At 38.5% G+C, this 23,177-nt stretch overlaps 1 protein-coding gene across 1 annotated transcript; it reads left to right on the top strand.

Moving 5' to 3' along the window:
* Positions 1–429: 429 nt before the first annotated feature.
* qsm (Zona pelucida superfamily protein qsm) lies at positions 430–23,058 on the top strand. The gene is made up of 8 exons (XM_029320362.2): positions 430–809; positions 16,489–16,590; positions 16,669–16,778; positions 16,943–17,118; positions 21,162–21,392; positions 21,507–21,654; positions 21,786–21,927; positions 22,022–23,058. The coding sequence occupies exons 1-8, from the start codon at positions 737–739 to the stop codon at positions 22,267–22,269; spliced, it is 1,230 nt and encodes a 409-aa protein (XP_029176195.2). The 5' UTR covers positions 430–736; the 3' UTR covers positions 22,270–23,058.
* Positions 23,059–23,177: the final 119 nt, after the last annotated feature.

Below are 23,177 nucleotides of genomic sequence, written 5' to 3'. Positions count from 1 at the left end.
ATCAAACAATAGTTTAATTCCAATAAATAGTGCGCTATAATTTATGATAGTGCGCTAATTTATGACATTGAAAGGCAAAGTGAATTCTATACTTTTTATAATAAATAAAGAACTAGTCGTACATGCAAGATGAGAAAATGATCATTACAAGAACATCATTACTACAACAATATCATCGATATTAATTATATTTATCTCAATCTCAGTCTCCGTTTTGAATTTCAGCCTGGAGTCGAGTAAAAGATTCCAGATCTCTGATGCAAAATTAGCAGCAGTGAAAACTTTAGCATTCAGCTAAAATGATACAAAGCTATACGTGCTATGGCATAACGTGCCTGATCCATTTCTACGCCACTGGCCGATGCTGCAGTCTGGGTCCGCTGACGGTTCAAACTCTTCCGCCACTCGCTGGGCCCGTCAGTGTCTCTCGCGTGCTCGCACGGGGAACATCGCTCGCGCGTCTTCATCAAGGCCCATTTTGGTCTTTGGTCCTTTCCACTGACGGGCTTATTCGCGACGCAAGATTTCGCGGTGACAGGTGAGAGAGGAGAGTCGTTTCTACGCAGAAGAGAGCCGAGCATGTCCGACTAAATGAGAGTTCGTCGCGAATAATACGAAAATATTCGAACCCTCTTCCTTTCCTCCTTGGTTCTCCTCTTTCTTCCCTCCTTATTTACTTGTCCTCGACGCGGATCGCGAGTATACAGTCCGCGAGCGTTTCGTAATTACCTAGGGAATGGACATGGCTGACCGTTTCTGGAGACTGGCCCTGTGCTGGATATGCATCGTCGGGCTTGTACGCGCCAATGGTGAGCAATTATATGTCTAAATTTCACCATTTTGATGATCCCACTTTATCGCGTGATTTTATTTAACAGAAGAATTCAAGCTTTAAATAGAGAAAAATTATATAAGAATGTGCATGTATATCGCGGAAAGATACTTTGGTATCTACTCTTAATTGGAGCAAATATTATGAATAAGGAATAGCAAGGACATATTTATAGAACAGTTGTGCGAACGTGAAAGTGGCATACTCTTGTTTTTAAAGTGATTATAACACCAATCGCAGTAGGGGAATAATAAGCCGTATAATGCAGCTGTCAGAATGCATCGTAAAGTTTCGAAGCACCTGACGAGCGCGCGCATCTAAATAGCATGTCCTAGATTGCGATGCCCACAAAGTATCACGAGGATCATAGTTACCTGAAGCGCCAGTCAAGGTTGAAACGTTCTCTCATGCGTCGCGCAACGCGCTCGTTATGACTGACTTTAAACTCGTTACTGTGACGTTTCTTTTCTCCTTCGCTTCACGGCTCGGTTATTTATAAAAATGATAATGTCCGACAACAATGGAACGAACCGACAACGAGTCTGCACGTAAGAATGCGATATAGTTTCGCAATTGAGAAGCTTTTTCTCGACGTTACAAGGGCGGATAGTCGCGTCTCTCTCAAAAATAGTCAAGCACGAAGAATGAATTCGCCGATACGTTTCCGGATCATATTTAACCGCTGCAAACCTTCCTCGTGTCTGTCACGCAATATTACGAGGCATGCGGAATATCCTCTCGTTCAAGACGCTTTTCTCGGAAGTGAAATTCATACGAGCTGTGCAAACAATGCGCGCGCTCGCATGGCATCATCCTTGGCGCAATGTGCAATTAAAAAATAACCACAGTTAACGAACGAAGCTTGTAATCGCGCGACACTTACAATTAGAACAAGACGAGGGTTAATTATCCGTTAAAGACAACCGTTAAGTGCGGCTTTGAATAAACGAGAATAGCGAAATAGACTCAACTATTGATCCTGATTAATAAAATTAATTATGCACTAGATGTATTAGATTGTATTGTATTGGTTTGAATGATGACCGATTTGCAAGTTCAATCGCCTTGAGAATCAAGGCTGCTCCAATTGTTTCCACTGACAATGAGTCTTCGTGTTGACGTACAATTAATTAACCCTAATAACAGCTAGATACATTAAATGAATTGTGTGGCTTCACAAGGGTGAAATTAGTGTGATTGCGCGCAGGATTGCATAAGAAAAAAACACGCATGGAAAATAATTACTCCGCGATTTTTTTTCTCTTTTGCTCTCTCTCTTTCTCTCTCTTTTTCTTTCGTAAAAATTTATGCATACGTCTCATGCGACTTACCTCGTAGTATTTGAGTAATCAAACAGCGATGAATCACGCTATGACTTTATCGAGATCTTTCAACATAGCCGTGACTATATTTGTACTAGAACATTGCCAATCTCTCGTTACGTAAATTAGAACGATGAATAAAACCATGTTCGGTGTAAAAATAATATATCAAGGTTTTGCAAAAAATCTCGTTATGCTTCTCTTATAATATTTGAAAGAATAAATTCAATATTGAATATAATTTTAATTTTCAATATATCTTTAATAAATCTTTTAATCGACTTTTTAATAAAAAAAAATCGATTTCTTCTCTTCTCTCTCGTTCGCTGTAACTCGCATGTTTGTATTATATTAACTCTTCGTCGTAATAGATAGACCGCGATCGACTTCCTTTCTCCTATCAGTACCCCCCGTCGAAGACTATGTCGAATTCTCATTCGCAAGTCGGCAAAATTGATTATCCTAGGCACATATGTAATGGGCGTAATTAAGTCGACTTGCGATCGCGGATGCGAGAGAGAAGAAATAAAAATCTACCGCGAGAGTCGCGGAAAGAAAGGGAAGGTGAGCGAGAATGCAATTTTCCGTGCTTGTGATTACGTACTTGTATTCTCATTCACCCTTCGTTCTCTGCTAGAATACGCGGTGCGATCTTAACTGACTACCGTCCGGGAATTAAAGGGAGAGCCGAACAATGCGAGGTAGCTCCCGCACTATGCTATGCGTTCGTAACGGGAAAGAATGATCGAAGATTAAAGATGCGCCTATGCGCGTTGGTGAATCTTCCTTTTAGAACGTATCCGAGTCTACAATGTGACATTAATGATATCAAAATCTTTTGAAATCAAATGTTTCATTCTTATATCTTAACGAGATCGCATTGTGTGCCAATAAAAGAAACGTCTACATTTGTCGATTTGTAAAGCCGAGAAAAATATTTATACGATAGATATTTTTTTCTAATCAATAAAAAATTTGTTTAAAGAAATATTTGCATAAAGTAATGTGCAAGATAGCTTGATCGCGAAAGTTGTACTCTTCTTTTACTTCATTAACGAGAATTTTAATCTCCGAGAAGTTGCATCGTTTTGCAGAACGGGGTACTAAAATACCTCAGTCCATGTGGATGATGTGTGCGAGTAAGAGTAAGGAGATCACGAGAAAAGAGAAGGTGAAATTCTCGATCCAAGCAGCTCACTTTTGCTGCGCTTATCCTCTTATATCGTTATCATGGCTATTAACATTATACATAATTGCTAGAGCGCAAATGTGCGAACCGCAAGTATTTCGATCCGCGAACGGATTCTTCGTATTGCTTCCGCCATCAAGTTATGCGCATATTATCACCGGTAAATTGAAAAAAATTGACAATGTGATGAGAATGGAGTCATGCAGAAAATTGATGCGCGCTCTGTTAAAATGAAGCGTCAGGCCGCACTCGCGCGTGTTCAAAGATAATGAGATTTCTCGCGGTTTCAAAACCACTCGCTTCCTAGCATTTTTTGTATATCTAGCTGTTGCTTGCAGAATTTTTCCCATATGCGAGCCATAAAGTTATTATTTATTCATTATCTAGCCTAGAAACCGCAAGGAGTTTTATCAGAAAGCGAAAACGTTCGCTGAGCGGAAAAAAGATCAAGCAAAACAGTTTCACCAAGTCGTCTCTGCTCTTCATGATCTCAGATACATAGCCAGGAATGAGATATAACGAGAACTGCGAAGAGTAACCAGTTGCGTAGCTAATTAGAAGCTACATTCAACGTTGAAATGTTTAGACGTGTTTTCGAAGTTAATAAAAAAATTTAGTAGAAAATTACAGAAAAGAAATTGCATTTTAACATACATAATGTCACTACATATATGTGTAAATCTTACTCTACAAATGATAAAAAAAATATATAACCTGAATAAGCGAGACTTCTCTTTCCTTACATCGCTTCTCAACTTGTTTAAGTCACTCTTGGTTTGTATCATGGAAAAGTAATAACGCGATCACTTTTCAAACAAACCATGGAAATTGGGATGTACATATCTATAGGCTCGTAAAAATATTTCCAAAAATTTTAAATAGGTTTTTCATGATTTTCCCTAACATTTAAACGATGACACTTGTGTGCCAAATAAGCAATCATGAGAAAGTGAATGCTTGTGTCTCCTTTTCCTTCTCTCACTAATATTCTCTAGCTAATATTAAAATCAAGAGATCACATTTACACTTGCATACGATGACCCAATGCAAAACACGTCGCCGACAGTACTCGTCCTCAGAAGCATAAATTTGGAGAGATGTGTTGGCGTCGTAGTGTTATGGCATTGTGAGGGATGAGAATATGGAGAATGCGCGGGGTTCTGAAATGAGACAGACAAAAGTGGGAGTAAGAGTAGGAGTGAGGGATCGGTTGGGAGAGGCATAGGAAAACCGGTTGCCGATCTGCAGGACGCGTTGGACAGCGCGTCGTGGAGAGCACCGAGAAAAGGCCAAAAAGGCCGAGCTCCGGTTTCCAGCAAAACGATCGGAGCTTTTCCCGAAGGTCACGGATTTTTAGATCGACAAAGAATCTATCTACTGATGAGAAGCTGTTCAGATTTATTTTCTAAATCTCATATTTATATATATGCAACAAAATGAAGAAGTGCATTAAATTACGATACGACAGATATGTGCAGTAATGAAAGCAAAATTATTTTGTGAAATATTATTGTTTGTTTTCACATTTATTATAAAATAAATAATTTAGAACAAAACAGTTTTCGTGCATGGATCAATATTAAGTTGTATATATAATGCGCGGATAAGAAATTAATAAAAAAAGATGTCTAAAGAGAAATAAGGTGTGATGGCTTGCCAAAGTGAATGATCTATTAAAATGCCATTAATCACGTAGAGGAATCGAAGCCTAAAATGGCTATCTTAAGATCGATCGCTGGCACATATGTACTAGATAATCGATGTGCATTGACGTGCGTGCGTGTTTGACGTAACGGCTACACTTTTTTCCGCCAAGCTCTCCGGACATGCTATCGGCAAAGATCGTTTCTCTTTGCAATTAGAACCTTGATTTCTTCACTATTTAATATATTTTTCCTTTAGCATTTCTCGTTACCACTTTTCAATATTCTCTTACTCAATGACTCTAGTTCCATTCCATCAAGCATCTCCGTGTATAATTATTTATCCGTCAGAGATAATGATATGCATTTTGCTGTAAGTGCAAAGATATCAAAAAAAGGAAGTGGTCAAAGGTCAATATGTCGAATCCGCCTGAAATGGCAATGACAGTAAACGTACAATTTCTTGTAAGTCACAAATTAAACGATGTCTTGAACAGTTACTTCGACGTGGCACGTGCAAGGAAAAGAACGTGAATGGATAGTGAACTCTGACATGTCATTTTTACGATAGCTTCATGAATAGCGGTCCAACCCATCGAGAGAAAGACAAACCCTTTAGCATGCATTTAACGATAGTCTTGATGTATCTTAAGCATAAACTCACCATTTTTGCATAATTATTTTTTTTCTAACACGCAATAATTCTCTTTCAAATTGTTAGATACTTAAATATGTTTGCCGTTAATTGTGAATTTAATTTATTTTAAGCAAGGGACATATGAAAGAACTTTAAAAATATTTTAAAAATACGAATTAATTTTTTTTAATTTTTTATTGTACATTTTAATTATACAAAATTATATGTTTGTCACGCGTGTAAATTATACCCGTTTAATGTGCATCGCAATATTCATTTTTCTTCATTGATTTATTAGTAAATCGTCTAAGATCTCGTAATACCAGTTTGATATTTATAAAAGAGGGGAGCACTTTTCGAAGTTTCTTTTTTTGATAGTTTATTGTGAGATATCCCCAGCTCATCGTCTTATAGACATCTTATATCGTATCTTTACGTCGATATCTTTCGTGAGCATGACCTCTTCTCCCAGAGGTTTCTACGTCTGTACTTTATGCACATATGTGTGGGGCCCAGCCAAATATGGCGGATACCGGTCGAACCACTCGTGCACACGTGTGTCACCCGGTACATGCGTTGTGGATGAGCGCGTGTGCACGCATCTTGTGTACATATACGTATATATTTGAAGACAAGAGCATCCACAGACGAATTTTCTGTTTTTTGTTAACAAACGCACTTTTGCGCAATTGATAATTTTTACGACTTTTTTTCATCTCGATAATGCATCATTTACTTATAAGAAACATTGCAAATGTTTATTGGATTAATGAGAAAGACTCTTTTCCACTTTACATTAATTATATTAATAGAAAGCTCTGCTCAACTGTTATAAATAGAACGATTTAGGATAAATCTACCTGAGAAATTGTGTGCTGGGTTGCATTAAGGAACGGTAATTCGTAGTCGTTTAAAAAGATCCGAATGAAACCTTTCTTCTACCATATCATTAAGGTTGCCAGGGAAATAGCTCCATTTGAACCATCTGAATATGATGACTTCCCGTGAAACTTTACAAACTTTAATCATGCGGAGTTTTTTGATAATGTACAATTAATGACGGTCATTAAATATAGGTATAGTGTTTTTTCCATTGTCATTAGCAACATAATTTTTTCGCAATATCCGGCAATTTGATACAGTAGAAAAGGAATTTTGGCGTTGTTCCGCATCCGAGGAGCGCAAATCGCAATGTGACAATGAATAATGCGCGGAACGAAATTGTTTGCTCATCGAAGTTACACCATTTATCACGTAATGATATTATCCTGCTACTTTTCCCGTGTTCCCGGTTCGTTTCTTCCTCGGTAAAAGGACTAATTCGTATAAATCGCTGTTCTCTTTACGCCCTATCCTCTCTTTCGCGCTGTCAAAAGCGTTCATTTTCGTGATTGATAATGATCCGGTGAGCAGCGAGCCGCAGGTTACACGCAAACTTCGTCATTAGGCACGTGTATAATCAGTTAATCATCAATCATACGTGATCTTTTATTTTGTTGGATGCCACGCACCGGGACCGACGATCCTCGAAAAATCCGTTATTAATTCCCGCTTTATTGATAAAAATGATATTACACCCACGGCATGAATATCTTAATTAAATATACATTGAAACGCAAAATTCTCGATATTAATTTGATTAATTGCGAAAGCTTGATTACCGAAGCATCGAGATTTTATACTTCTAATATACAGCCTATACTTAATAAGCCATTAACTCGGTTAGTTGCTTTAACATTAATATTCATACATAAGTAAGAGCAACGAAGGAGAAAATTCACTAAGAAACTGCATCGTGATGACTATGTTTGTGCGTAATAAATTTTGAGATGTGTGCGTGAACGCACTCCCTTCCCATAGAAGCTTTAGAATACATTTCAACAGGCACATATGCATCTGGCTGCGTGCATTCGCAATTATTTTCAATGTAGCAATAAACATGGAGTCATCAAAAAATTAATGCTAATAAGAAGTAAAAATAATTGTGCGGTTGTTTTGTAAGGAAGTCAATAGAGTGGATCTCGTAAAATACTCGAAATAACGAAGTAGGAATAAAAGTAAAAATACGAGCATGCAAAGCGTAGCAAACACTTACGTTGAATGTTATGATCTGCATTAATCGGTGTTGCCTTATCAGGGAGAAAATTACTGAAAATGAAACGAGCGTGACTGTGTTAGATCGAAGTGCGCACTTGATTTAACAATTTAATAATAGTGTCCGGAGAGGACAAGGTTTCGTTCGCAAGCTCGGCGAGCGAAATTATTTTCGATCGGCATGCCACTTGATTATCACACGATAAAAGAACGGCGGATATGAACGAGGATGTGCGCCCTTCGTGGATCGTCATAGTCTGTCATTTTAGTTTATTACCTGTAATTATTCTTATCGTTCGTCGTTTGCACCTGTTGCTGCAACTATGTACGTATATTTACGGATATGCGACTACTATGTATGTAGCTCATCGCGGGCAAAGGGACTTTGTCTCCTCCTCCTTCTCCCTACACACGTGATGTATTCGTTATAATTGCAATTATATTTTTTTTTCTCTCTCCTGACTCACATTCTATAATTATCTCTACATGTTAACATTATTCCATCAACCGCGGCTCTCGCGCGTATACGTTTCATTCTGACTTGGAGCAACTATCGCATAGCGACTAATTAGATCGGCCTAATTAAATAGCTATTAAATCATGGGAAAGTTATATTTTATTGCAATAAAAATTAATTTATCAATTTCTTTCAACAATCCTTTTATCGCGACGACGAATTTCGATACAGGAAACATTTATATTAATAGCAATTTAATGCAAACATATGCAAGAATCTTTATTTTAAATAAGCCGTTTATCTTTTATACTGTCGATAAATAAAAAGATACTGTTTACAGATTGTTTGCCAAATAATTTATCCGTTATATATCTTTTATAACGCGACTATAAAAGTACACGTTATTGCATTATTACCCCTTGCCGAGCACCTTCCTTTGAGAGAAAGAGGGATTCGAGGAAACAATTAAATCCTGTGATCAGATAGCGCCGCGCGCTGTGCGAAGTATCCTCTGGAAAATGTATTCCGTGCTCGGGTTGTGTCTAGCACAGTCTGGATAATAGAGCGGACTGCCGGAAGTCGCGTACAGATAAACTCGGGATTCGTTCCGATATCTCGAAGATGACAGTCACACGCGCGCAAGGAAGCATCCGGGATAATAATGGATCCTATCCCTTTTCTCTCTCTCTTTTCCTTCCGGTCGCTTCATCGGTTCAATGAGTAGAAATCAATTGTCGAGCGATATTTATCTGTTACCTTAATATCAATAGTTATTATGAAGCAGTAAACGAGAATTGATTGCAATCATATCTATCGCGAGATGCATAGCATTAGATCGAATCAAATAATGTTTCAAGAAATAAAACAGCGTGAAATTTTGCAAATTGAAAATTAAAATTTATATATTTTTTATTTTTATATATTCGCGAGTCATTTCTTTTTGTAATAATGAGTTCCATTGACAGTTTTGACAGTACTTATATTGAAATAACACATCGAAATAACTGAAATAAATAAATTAATGATTTTTGTATCATTTTTTTGCACCATGATAATCACGGACTTTATGAGAAAAATATTTGCATAGCTCGTTACGATTCGCGGATAATAATATTTGCGGAATGCAAAGCAAAAAAGTGCACAATAAGCGATAAAAAATAACGACACGTGCTTTGTGTGCCGAAGTGCCGAACCGTAAAATTATTTAAATAATCACGTGGCCAGGCTCTGCGGGACATCGACTTAATCGTTCTTTCAAGATTACCGAAAATGCATGTATAACGGTAATTTGCGAATAGTGCGCATAATTTGTATACCGCGTGACGTTATAAATAATTCATTGCTTTTTCGTTGCATCTCTTGCACCGACACGCTCCAGGTGATAAGAGAGTGCTTCAACGGGAAACATAATTTAAGACGCGTTCCAATTATTATTCTAATTTAATTAAAAACTATATGTGTGTGCATGTGTTGCAGTTTGTCAAAATTATTTTAATTTCTGTAAAAAATATTATTTACATATTTAGTAACCTACGAATTAATATAAGGTATTTTTCTGCAATTCATTTTAAAATATTAAAGAATCAAGAGATATCAAAACTAGTTTCCCAACGGTAAAGTCGATCATCAGATCTAAAAGACAACGATAATTTCGAATTCGAGATTAAGATCGTGTGTATAGAGTTTCGCTTCTTAGGAATTTGAATTTATTCTAACTCGTTTATTTTCTCTCTAACAAACCGCTCAAGCTTTCTCAAGAGAGTCAGTACGTGATGCACGATCGATTCCTTCCATGCTATCGACTATTCGCGATAGCAACGTACAGTAGCGTTGATATAAACGACACTGCGAGAGAAACACCGAATTCCAAAGGTAGACGTCGCTTTTAAAGGAAATAGCTCTCCTGTGATTTGTAATTATTCAGTCGATGTTCACGAGGTTTGCGATCTTCGACTGTGATATTCGATTATATTACTGTCACTGAACGTGCCTCCTATTACGTAATTTCTTTTGCTTTTCATGTGACATGTTTCAAAAATAAAAATTATGACAAAGCTGTTTACTTTATACGTAGAGTTTAATATAAAAAACACAACTGCATTGCAATCTATTAACGAATAAAATATACCTAAATATAATAAATCTATAACCATAAAATATATACCTATATCGTAATGCATATTTTTTATCAGACCATATAATTAATTTAGATAAATAAGATTATACAAATTGACCAATGTAATATTACGCCGAAAAATTAATTGATATATCCACATATGTGTGCATAAATTCTAAAAAAATGTATAATAATTATTAATTTAAGCAAGCAAAAATAATAATATTTTCCTGCTTGTGTAACATATCTTATGTCACAACTCTCTATAGTTCAGAGAAACCTTGCAAGCGGTTTGTACAGAGCTATCAGGTCGTGCCAATTCGATTGCAACCGAAAAATCGTTCACCCGCTGGGCGTAATAATCTAGTCGGATCCAGGAAGTCGGCAGAGAAAGTATCGAAGAGGGCACTAACTAAGATACTTATCGATATATACGTGCCTCATGATCCGTGTGCACTAATCCTCGACGATCTGTACCGGCTTTCCTCCCTCTGCTGTCTTGCGATTTCCGTCATTTCTACTAGTTTCGATCGACAGAATTGTGAACCGCTAATGATCACTGATGATCAGTGATTTACTGTGCTCGAGGCCCTTGTAACTGGCGTATTAATGGCGGCAGGCAAAAGCAACCGGAATGAAATCACCGTTACCACGTGGATTCGCCTGGTGCTCTTCTTTTATCACTCGACGCGTTGCATTGATTAAGAACTTTTGATCCTGTTACATGGTTACCGATACATATATCCTTTCGCACGGAGTTCGATCATCGTTTTAACGCTCCACGAATAATAATGCAGGTGATATTTTACCTAACTTTCCTCTTGACAGAGACCTATTAAAATTATACCGCGATAACGGTAAATAATAATTGTTGTATACAACAAAATTAACGCATAATTCGCAAAGTAATTTACGAATTTTATCAATCACTATAATAGAGAGTTTCGTGTTTAAATCAATAAAAAAAACTTGAGATTTCTTTTAGAAAAGAATTCTTTTGCACGTCGTTTACAATTAATAAACGACGATTAAGTCAATGGAATGGAATAAACATAAGAAATAAGATCCGGTATATGGATATGTGATTTTTGTACTACTTGAGCAAAACCGTAGAGAAGAGGATAAATACAGGCAGTAGCGGAACAGTAGCGGCTAGAGATTACACCGATTAATGCGAAGCGTTTGTAATTACGTAACGAGAGGAGCCATACATCATTTAACGATTCGCGATGCTTTTATATATTTTTTTCAAAACTTACAGACGGCAGATATAACGGGATTAAATAAAAAAATAAACCCCATTAGAGATCAAAAAATAAACTTATGAATAATTTATGGATTTTTGTTGTATACAGCATTTATCCTATTTATATATAAAGATTTTTAATTCGCGAAGAGTCAATAAATGATCGATTAATGTCTTTGGATATTATTTTAGAAAAGACGTTATTTTACTCGTCTCCTTAATTATAGAGAAACAAAGTGATAATCTTATACTTTAAATTATGCAACGTCAATGATAATGATGTTTCCTCCGTTAAGAAAATTATATTTTCCCAAGTCACTGTGATATTTCTATTTGTGATTAGTTTTCAAAGTGACGCGATCCGGTTTTGCGCCAATAACGGTTCACATTTAATATACAATAGATAACGCTAACCGATAACGTTTCAACAGGACGAGTCATATCACTCCGTAACAAGAGTTTCCTGCGTCGTTTATCGTTTTCTATCTCGCGAAAAACTTGCGGGGAAAAAAAACTTGCGCGCTTGTCCACTCTCTTTTCTCCTTCGATCCTTCGATACTGTTATGCACCGCTAACACGCGTACGCGATAACTCTCCGCATGAATACTAATTGATTACTGTAATATACGATCGTCTCCTTCCGTCGCGATTACCGTTGTCCGGTTTCTTCGTTTTCGTACGTCCAGAGGGAGAAAATTACGCGGATTATTATTACGCGATACTGCCGCGTCGGTGCAACAAGAGTAATTACTTTTGAGAAGAAGAAGCCGCGTCTTCGCAAACGCGAATGTTTATGTTCCCTCAGGACCGGCCAATTGAAGTATTAGTGCCTACATTATCTAAAGCTTAATCGCTTCCGACAACAACAAAGTATTCAAATGCAATAGTCAGGTAACGTGTCGATTTTTTTTACCTCGTCCTGGTAAAGTCAGCACGTACAGGACCGTCGATCCTGCGCGTTCGATCTTTGCGAGCGCTCGAACGCAACTGCGCGCAGGAATGTAATTATTCATCTCGGTTCTCATCTTAACACATCGCAGTAATAGCCACAAATTATTGTAATTTGGATCGTAAATTGGCGCAATTTTCTGCGCTCCTTCGTGGTAGCGCAACAAGGTAGCCGCTCGTCCGCATTCAGGAGAAATAGAAAATATCATGCAGAAATCGACTCGTTATCACGGAAACCGGTCATCGAGCAGTCGAGTGCGGCTTCTATCGCTGCGGAATGAGAAATAGGGCCTTTTTTTAAATTGATCATCGATTTCGCGCTATCTCGAAGAAAGACTCGAACCTGAAAATAACGCGGCGTTTTACGGCGCGATGGACTCGTTACTCTTGAGAGGATTTAGGCGCGTTAACGGGAATGCAAAAACGAAAGTAAAGTGGCAGCGCGGTAAGGTAAGCTTGTCGGGCAAAAACCGCGTCGAAGATAATGGAAGCGAGCATAAGAGAGTGGGTCGAGTGAACCGGGTCACGAGGAATCGGTGAAAAATTCATCTTACAATTAGTACTTGGCGAATTGAATAACGAGTCGAGTTACAAGTCGAAAAGCGTATGCAAAAGCGAGAGTCCGCGCGCTGAAGACACACACAAAGGAAAAGAGAAGGTCGGAGGTCACGGATCTCTTCCTCGTCAGTCTAGAAATCATTATCGGTTATCTTGCGAAAATCTTAATCTTGCAAGAGTCGAAGGAAACGGCGCGGCGCGTCGAAGAGTGTGCACGAATGGCAACGGGGGTGGCCATGGTAATAAACCATGGTAAAGCACGTTGTAAAGAAGAAAAAGAAAGAAGTAGTGAAGGAAGAGAGAAAGAAGCGGAACTCTCTCAGGATCGATGGGAGGATCAGAGGTGTATGTAGTATCTTCTTAAGTTTAATGGTAGAAGAGAAGTGCAGGAAGAAATAAGGGGAGAAAAATAAGAAACATCGAATAATAAGGAAGGATAAGAGAGGCGGCGCGAGGAAAGACGTGGAAAAAATGGAAGGAAGAAGGCCAGGTTCACGGACCTTGGGCCGAGATCGAGGGATTAGCGAGTGCACCACATTTGAAACTGATAATTATGCCCGATAATACGTGAGCGTAGCCGCGAATAATCTCGGGCGAGGTTAATGCGCGCGGATCAGAACGGACAGGATGGCAGAAAATATAATAATACGTAAAGAGTTTCTATTCTACCTCGACATATTTTGATTGATTTGGAACTTGACCTCTCCTAACGTCGCGGTTAATTTCAGCCTCGGTTTAATTAATCCTTCCTGTCTGGATCTAGAATTGAGAAAAGAATTTTCTTTGTACGTTCGATAATCTTCAATCTAGTAGGCAATTTGTAGCTTTCTAGCGGAACAATGCAAGTGCGGAAGTGTAATACTGGATTGTTGCTTTTGACGACGGTGACCAGGCCGAGAAAAAAACCACGCCGCTACGGCAAGTGCAGGAAGAAGGGAAGAACAGTGGGTGAAGGAAGATAAAGAAGAAGAGGAAGAAGCAGAAGAGTGGTAGCCAGCTCGGCGGGGAGCGACGACCGAGGGAGGGAAGCTAAGGTCACGGACCTCCTTCTCTTCGAGATCGGCAGAAGATCGGTCGCGACTTCGCTACCTTCGCGGGACTTCGCTTAAACTTGCTAATGTAAAAGACCGCTGTGTGCCTTCGTAGCGATGTTTAAAGGCGACACGTTGCGCAATCACGTAATTTACGCGTTAACTGCGCGCGCGAGACACGACTTGACTTGACTTGACGGACATAGCATAAAGCCTGCCTAGATAAGGGTCTAGGTCCGGGGATAACCACCGGTATAGAAGGGAAGTCGTTAATTCGTGGCACGTTTGTTGTGTCAAGGGTGACACTTTGCGGAAAAAAGTGGAAAATGACTCTTTTCGTCGCGAAATGTAGAAAAGGGCGACGACATCGTCGCGTTGTTCTGCCGTTGGCGAGTCAGCGAGTATGCTGATGAAAACGAGTCGTCGCATATTAAGTAGACAGAACAATTTGAACGAGACGAAGGATAGAGGAAACTCTCTCTCTCGACCGTACGTGACGTGACTGTATCGCGTGGATATATAGAGATGAAAATCGACGCTTAAGATTCGTCAGATAAACTCTTCTCTTCTGACGTAACGTAACGAGAGAGGGTTGGTCCCGCGGTTAGAAATATGCCGCGAGGATTTCATACTCGTCGGTGTCATTTCGGTCTCATCCGGCCGTCTCGGCGGAAACAACGCGCGACGCGAACTCGCCGAGGACTTGATCAACGCCTGTCAGACGGTACCTGCTAATCCTCCGTAGTGCTGCAATCCTCGAGCGCAGCGAGCGCGGCGGACTCCCGACCGGCTGCCGCTGAACATCAATTTGTCTACCGAGGTAATAAAAGGAAACGCGCAAGTCTCTCCCCGGCGTGCACTTCCTGATGCAGGCGCGCTTGCCTACAATGTATATTAAACATTCTACCGGTCGTTCAGCGTCCGTCAGCCGACGCTTGTTTAACTTTACCTCTCGTGAACAGGAACGGCTGCTGCGAAGCTCCCGCGCGGAACATACGTTCAAGCCGTCTTCTATCTGCCACGGTTTCTAGGGTATCGCCACGAGCGATCAAATAAGCTGCTGAAAAAAAACCCAACACGGGGTTATTTCTCATTGAATCATCTTGGCTACCAGCTGCATTATTTATCCTCCCTTATCACATAACTTCGTGTTATTTGATCACAATTACATGAAATTATATAGCAAAATAAAAGAAATAATATGAAGATTATCGCTCACGCATATATAGATATAAAAATGCATTTAATATTGTTTCTCTTTAATCAAGCGAATATCTATTTGAACAAATACAGAAAATTAATGATAGCAGCAATGTGTCATCGGGAATCGCGACATGACCGAGGACTTGGTCGGTAGTTGTCCATTGTTTATTCCCAGACGGATGCATCGTGTGAAACATTGCATGAGTTCACTTCTTGGGTTACCTTATCCATGTAGGGAACATTCGCCACGTTCTTCAACAGTTGCGCATTGCGCACGTGATGATGATATTTCATTGTAAATTATTGCTCGATGCGTGCGAAGCTAGCCACGTAGTGCGTACGTTAAGTGCGAAGAAAATATTACCACCTCGCGTCGTATCTTTCGAGATTAATGTTGAATTATGCCCGCGACGATATCCTCTCGGAATCGTTCTCCCGTCACTTCCTACTCTGACATTCGCAAAGACGTAACTCTTGATTACAAGTCTTGTCCTATATGTATTTTTCTGAAGTAAGAAATTTTCTTGAAATCAACTAGAGGAATATTTACGTGTGAAAGAAAGCGCGATAGAGACACAGATTGTTCCACTTCCAATTATGTAAATTACGTCACTTTTTTAATACTTATCTCTTCTTCAAGATCGGGGACACATGTTCCTTTCAATATGCGGCTCGACGTCAGCCAATAACGGTGAAAGTACCTATCATAGAGCTCCACGAATAAACAGTGTCTAACCCAATGGGATGTTCATCACCGCGAATGCATCTCTCCCGAGCTGCATTCTTCGCTTTTCAAGGTCGAGACGTTTACGATTTTATGGGGCAATTACCCATGGTATACTGCAACTTAGTTTGCGGATAAGGCTAACTTCCATTCATCCTTCCATGAAATGAAATCGTAAATTGTCTTGAGAGTTAGCCGCAAGCTATATTTTTTCAAATGTCGATTCGAAAAATGTAAAAAAATGCAATATTGAAAAGCAAGTTTCGATCTTGAAGAAAGACTAATTCATATTAATGTATTATTTTATATGTTGACAGTATATAATGTATTTAAACGTTTTATATAATATTTTCTTAAATAAAAAATATATTAAAACACTTGTTTTTAATATATTTAATAACAATTATATTCTTTCGTATCATTCTAATATTTTAAATCGTATACATTTTGCTTTAATTTCTTATAAAATATTTATACTTACATTTCAGTACAAAGCAAAGTGAGATGTTCCAAGCAGATGATGGAGGTGGATATAGTGAGGAGTAGTCCGCAGGCGAAGATATATCTGCAACAATTTAAACATTTTCCAGGTGAAATAGCTCTTCAAATACATTACACATTACGCGTCGCGCATAAATCAAAAATATCATAATAAATTCCTTTTACAGATGAGGCTTGTAAGCCACAATTTCACGATGGCGTTGCCACGTTCAAATTATCATTGCTGGAACAGGACATGTTGCGATGCGGTATTACAAGAGTCCTTAACAAAGTCACGGTAACTCTCATACAATTTCATTCCGAATCCCCGTTTTAACTATTCCGGGTTATTATGCTCTATCATAACGTAATGTTGCATCTAAATTGAAATTTCTGCATTATACGTAATGTGGCATTAAATTGTTATATCGGAATTATAAGTGTTGATGGTTGTTGATGCAGGGTCAAAAGATGTACTATCATCGGGTAATAGTGGAGGAGCCAGCGGATTCTAGCAAACACACGTTCACTGTGAAATGCGTAATCACCGAAGTCGTCGTGGATCCAGAAATCGCCATCGCATCCAATCATACGGCGGTACGACGAAGCGTTCTTCCGGCGGGCTTTCAGGAACCTGAGTAAGTCATCAATCATTCAACATATTGAGTATTTGATATTGCAACATATATAAAATATCCGGCATTTGTCGTGACGCGAATGCAATCATTCATTTTGTTGTTGCGATAAATATGTATAATTCATTGCTGCGCGAGTAATAATAACGTGTAAAAAAGAAAAAACAATCGGAGCTTATAAGTTCTATAAGCAACGTAAATAGAAGAGATCGCGCGTAAGAAGGTATCGTGCTAATGAGCGTGATATTTATCAAATCTATTAGATGGAGTAGAGGGAGAGAAACTTGACTTGGCAGTCTCGAGATTCTCGGACCGCGGCTTTTCATTTCTCGCCAAGTCATTCGACAGTGTTAATCGCGTCGTACAGCGACAAGAGATAGACAAGAGTCTCTCACACTTCCTTTACGTACGAAATGATCTCTCCAAACGAGTAGTTTTAATTACCCGGAAGTCGCGCCTCTCTTGCGTGAGTGTGAGAGAAAAAACTTCTTCCTACGCACAGAAACCTCATCACGACGAAATCATTTTGGCGATTGATGACATGACAGTCACCACATCAACGGGCGTGATTCGTCGTGCAAAAAGTGACATTTCTCATCGATTTACGACGTAGCAGATTTTCTACGCGAATGGAGTTTTAATCAGCAAAATTTATTATCGTATTAATTTCCTTTCTTGCTCGATTTATATTGGTAATTATTATGTTTGCTAAATGTAAGGCGGGAATGTAATTTGCACAAGTGATATACTTCTTCCGTTTCTTCATCCCTGAAGAAGGGAAGACGGAAAATATTTCATATCAACGTTTCTTATCTCAACATTTCATATCTTGACGATGACATATAATAAATGAGTTTGAGAGAGAGATCACTAAGTATAATGCAGTAATTACATTGTATTCCTTTCGGCATCGAAGCATACTAATATTATCGCTGTCATCATAAATATAGGTCTCGTCGTTACTCTCGCGAAGCAGAAATTAACGCGAGATATATTATTTTTATTAAATTCACAATTGAGCAATTTTCTACGGGTATCGACATTTTTTAATTGACCGACAATTTGAATTTATTAGCGAAAAAGTAAAACTGGTTGATGGATCTAGACAGATATATATGTAGTGATGCAAAGGTATAGACGCGGCGAGGTTGGCTCATCAAGGACGGTAAAATTGTGCGGAAAATTCGATGATTACAGAACGACCAGCCGGTCGTTCCGATTCACATTCGAGTGAATAAATCCCACCTGACCTGAATATGCATCATGCAGAAGCAAGATAAACAACTACGGGAGTTATCGTCAGGAGTTTATAATTTGCAAACAAGTCGAGATGCCGCCGTCTGATTTATTTGCACAACGGTTGAACGCGTGTGCGCGCAGCTGCTGAAAAACTTGTAATATAATTCAATATGCGAGGTCTATAATAAATTTTCCTAACTTTTTTCTTCGAAAATCACTTGACAGGTCACACATCTCGTGCAAAATTATTCCAGCTGGTCTACATTTCCTCGAGAAAACACGTACACAGACTTTGTCAACAATGCGTTTTCGTTCGTTTACATTAGAGATTCAAATAAATTTTATTTTTTTATTTTCCATAATTCGAGACGTCGAAGAAGCAAAAGAAATCTGAATGTTAAGAGCTGCTGCAAGTGACAGCCTCCTTCGACATTCTCCCCATGAGATTGACGTAAGATTTGTCGAGGAATTTAATAGCGGGACATTCTGCGGATAGTTAAGACACGTGGTGACATTACGCGAGTCGATTTTATGTGCTACGAAGCAGTTGGTTCTTTTGCGCAACGGTTCCTTTACAGATGGTAGAAACGTCATGGAGCGCGCGCGCGAGAGATTTTAATGCAGTTGCACCCGTCGGTGGATTTTACATGTTCTCTCTCCTCTGCCGTCGACGAAAGTCGCTCCGCGAGTCGAACATTCTTCAAGTACCCTTCGCGGACGACGTGCTCTCGTCGGGAACACGACGGGAATTTTTATCGCGACCGCCTCGTCGACTGCCACGGCGCTAATTTATTGGCATTAATCGAACGTACACCTTGGCAGGATATCTCGCGTGAATTCCGTGGATTTTGCTTACCCGGCAGTACCGTGAAATCTTTATTGTTGGATTATCACACGTGGTGGATACCGCTGCTACGAGTTTCCTGGGACCGAGTCACGCGACGTAGAGTCGCTTCTCGTAACTGTTTCTACCTGTCGATGGCACTGCACGATTCTACATTGCGCATGTTCAACCTGCTCTGAGATGAATCTAACTTACTGATTTATGAAAGACGATCATTCGATTAGCGTTGTTCCTTCGAAGAGAACTCGAATGGCAGAGATATACTCGAGTATATATGAGAATTTCCTCGAGTTAACGATTTAGACCCGGTTCAGGACACTCGGATGATTTCTTCCCGAGTGTGTCTAATTTACATTGCGTGTCTCCTTACAGAAATAAGTTGTGTAGGTAATTAAGTAGTTTTTACACTATTGTATCGCGTATACGAAAGGTCGTTACGCGTCAGAAAATGATTTAACAAAACGCACTCTGTGTGTTGGAGTTAATAAAAAAAAAAGAAAGAAAAAATCGCTGTGGATGAACGGAGTCGTATGAATAAAATAATACAAGTCATATAGTTGTAAAAAAAAAATATTGGCTAATGATTCTCACGCTGGACACCCCGATACATTATTATCGAATTGTGTTCGCGGGTGTGTGAATTTATGTGCGTATATACGCGGGTTTTTTATTTAAAAAACGCACAACTTATCTCGTTTCTATCTCGCTTCATCGCCGCCTTTGGCTTCTTTGCCGCTAGCAATTTCATGGTCTACCCATTCCAAGACAAGCATTCATCTTCATTATTTCGTCTGTCGTCGTTACGCGATTTCGACGATCTATAATCTATGTCATCCGCCTCTTCGTGGTCCAAGGCCGTAATGTTGAGGAAGCGAGAGATGAGTCTGCAGAAAACTAGAATATACACGTATCGGCCTTGGAATTGATTTATGCGTTCGGTTAGGTGCGACACGCATCACGGGGGATGATTCTTTTTTTTCAAGAAAATAGATCGCGCGGGTCGTATACGCATAATTTTCCGCCATTTGCATAAGACCGTAAAGTAGGCCGAATCTTCCTACGGAGATAACTGCGGCGGTGGATAACCGCAGGTCATCGCGTTTTTCTTGCGCTTTGGTGTGGCGTACACAAACTGACGCTCGATTAGAATTGCATATTTGGACATGCAACATTCATCATCGCACCAGCCAGGTGCTCACCCTCGTGACTTCATTTTGGAAAGTAGGTATTGCGGACCGTATGGTTTATGGTTCCACCACTGCGTAGTTCGTCGCGAATTTGTGATCCAGTGATCCACAACAGTTGAACGGAATTCAAAACATATGGCATATTCCTTATAGAAATTTATCACTAGTAACGCCAATTTATCACTTATTTCGAGTACTTAAATTACTGTATATCAATATTTTAAGTACTCGAAATAAGTGATTAATTGGCGTTACTATAGTGATAAATTTCTACAAGGGATATCTACGGTGGCCATTCGTCCTTTATTTTAGAGGACAATCCTTTATTTCAAATAACTGTACTTTAAATTTATTTATTTTTCCCAAAGTCAATTTTGTCCTTTTTATTTAGCGTTTCATTGTCTAATGTCGTAGCATTAACGTGAGAATTTATACAAAAATAATGATATCTCTTTTCCGGAATCTATTTAAGAAACTGAGGGTTTGTTTCAATATAGTCGAATCAGTCTTAAACTATAAGAATAAGAACGTAAACTTCTGATAGTTATGGAATTATTTTTTTTGCTCGCCGATCTTTACTTTGATTGTAAACTGATTTAGAAGCATGTTGAAACAAAGCCCAAAAAATTTCAAATTTGTTCCTTGTGATTTCTTAGAAAATATAGTCATCAGTCACCGTACATATATCGCATTCATGACAAGCTCTTATAATTCTCTTATAATTATCTAGTGATTCTAAAGTTAAAAAAAATTAAAAAGATGTTTACTTACTTTAGAGTGATCGATATACGTGAAGAAATTTCGGGAACGGCACCAGTTCCGATTCTCGGTGTCGGAGTGAGGCAGGGTGGAGTCTTGGTGACCGGTGAACTCAACGTTAGTCCTGGTACGCCGTTGCAGATGGAAATATTTTTGGACAATGACTCAGCCCCGATCTACGGTCTGCTAGTGACTTATATGCTGGTTACCGATACCAAAACACAGGAAGAAACAATTATTATTAACGGGTAATTGATCAGTGTCAACACATTTTATTACAATTATAATTATTAAAAAAATATCGCAATATTTAATAATATATGAATAATATATTTGTTAATACATGAAATTTTTGCATGCAGGTGTTCCGTCGATCCTTACCTGTTTGAAAACTTTAATACCGTGGACGGCGACTTTTTGACGGCGAAATTTCGAGCTTTTAAATTTCCGGAAAGTACTTACGTCCAGTTTCGTGGTACCGTCAACGTCTGCTTAGATAAATGTCCAGGGGTATGATCTTATTCTTTCATATAACACGCCATTAAATTGATGACTGTATAATTCTTTTTTTTCACTCCGCTTTCGTAATTTTTTTTACAAACAAATATATTAAAATATATTTATAAATATGTGCTTTTCAGATCGAATGCAGCAATGGCCAAGTCGGATTCGGTCGAAAAAGGCGAGCTATTGAAATGTCAAACGATAAGAATAAATTGTTCGAGGTAACCATGTCGACATTCATCAAGGTCGATTCCGCGGATGACGTCATGATCAATCAAGGTAAGATTCATCATTCCGCGAAGCGAATGAACGTTTGAATAATTACCGCATATTCATCATGTTTACGGCTCCTATTTCGCAATTATGTTATTAGTACTCTCGGAGTTCATTAGAAAGGGAAAGAACAGGACGCACACGAAGGAGAGGGCAGTGGTCGCCGAAGAAATCGCAGAGCAATCCGATCCGACGACAATTAGGACGCACGAGAGAGCGTTTCTCGCGGAAGAAATTAAGGAACAATTCAAATACAAGGTCACCGAGGTGGTAGTCAATGGTTCTTCGTGCAGTACGCTGAGCTTGAGTCTTCTCTTCGTCTTCCTTTGCTTCTACAAATTCCTATAGAGAAATTGAAATTCGCGTTTCCTGAGACGTAATTGCTAATTGTAAATAAGACGCAATCTGAGATTAAAAGCGTGAAGAAAAATAAAAAGTATCGCTTTTGAGAGAACTTTATAGTTAATTTGCTCACTAATAATCGAATTTTCGATCATGATGGCAGCAGATCATCAATATATATATGCATAATGATGATCGCATATACATATCGATTGTATACAGTCAAAATGTGCCTAGAAAAGCATTGAAAGAAATTATTTTGTAATGCTAATATTCTAAAGTAGTGTAATTTCCATCTTCAAGAAGAAATTTGTATCTTCATATAATATAAAACTATCGTTCGCATTAAACTTGCGTGTGATATAAAGACATATTCAGTTATTAGACGATAAATTCGGCAAAATTAAATTGTCGAATTTAAAATTCACGTGCGAAAGGAACTTGAAAAATGAATACACTTTTATTTCTTGGCGCTAACAGTAAGCAGTAACATAAGAAATTTCTCCACTTTGCGACCGCCAAATTTTCAATTACATGTGACATTTCAGAGTTTCCCAATATTTTTTTTATTACTCATCTCAATTGCCGTATTTCTTGATGAAATAACTGCCAGAAAATTGGCCTTTGCGAGTGGAGAAAGCGAAAGACCTAGTCGTGCGACGAGGTGTAATATTGTAATGCAACTTAATTATTTAGTAAATAATTATTAATTGTGTATTTCGTAATCCCAGTCTAATTATTACGTAAATAAATGTAAAATAATTAAATAAATCGACAACAGACATGATACAATAATTACTTCTTGATTATCATATCATTATATCATATGATTAATACTTTTAATATCCGTTAATAAAAAAAATTAATTATAATGAGAAATAAAGTTCATGTGAAAAATTTAAATTGATTTTAGT

This window comes from Nylanderia fulva, unplaced genomic scaffold (assembly GCF_048542155.1).
Source record: "Nylanderia fulva isolate GAGA-0341 unplaced genomic scaffold, ASM4854215v1 Scaffold6, whole genome shotgun sequence".
Taxonomy (NCBI): domain Eukaryota; kingdom Metazoa; phylum Arthropoda; class Insecta; order Hymenoptera; family Formicidae; genus Nylanderia; species Nylanderia fulva.
Note: the sequence above shows the minus strand (reverse complement) of the source record. Positions and strands in the feature narration are given on the sequence as shown.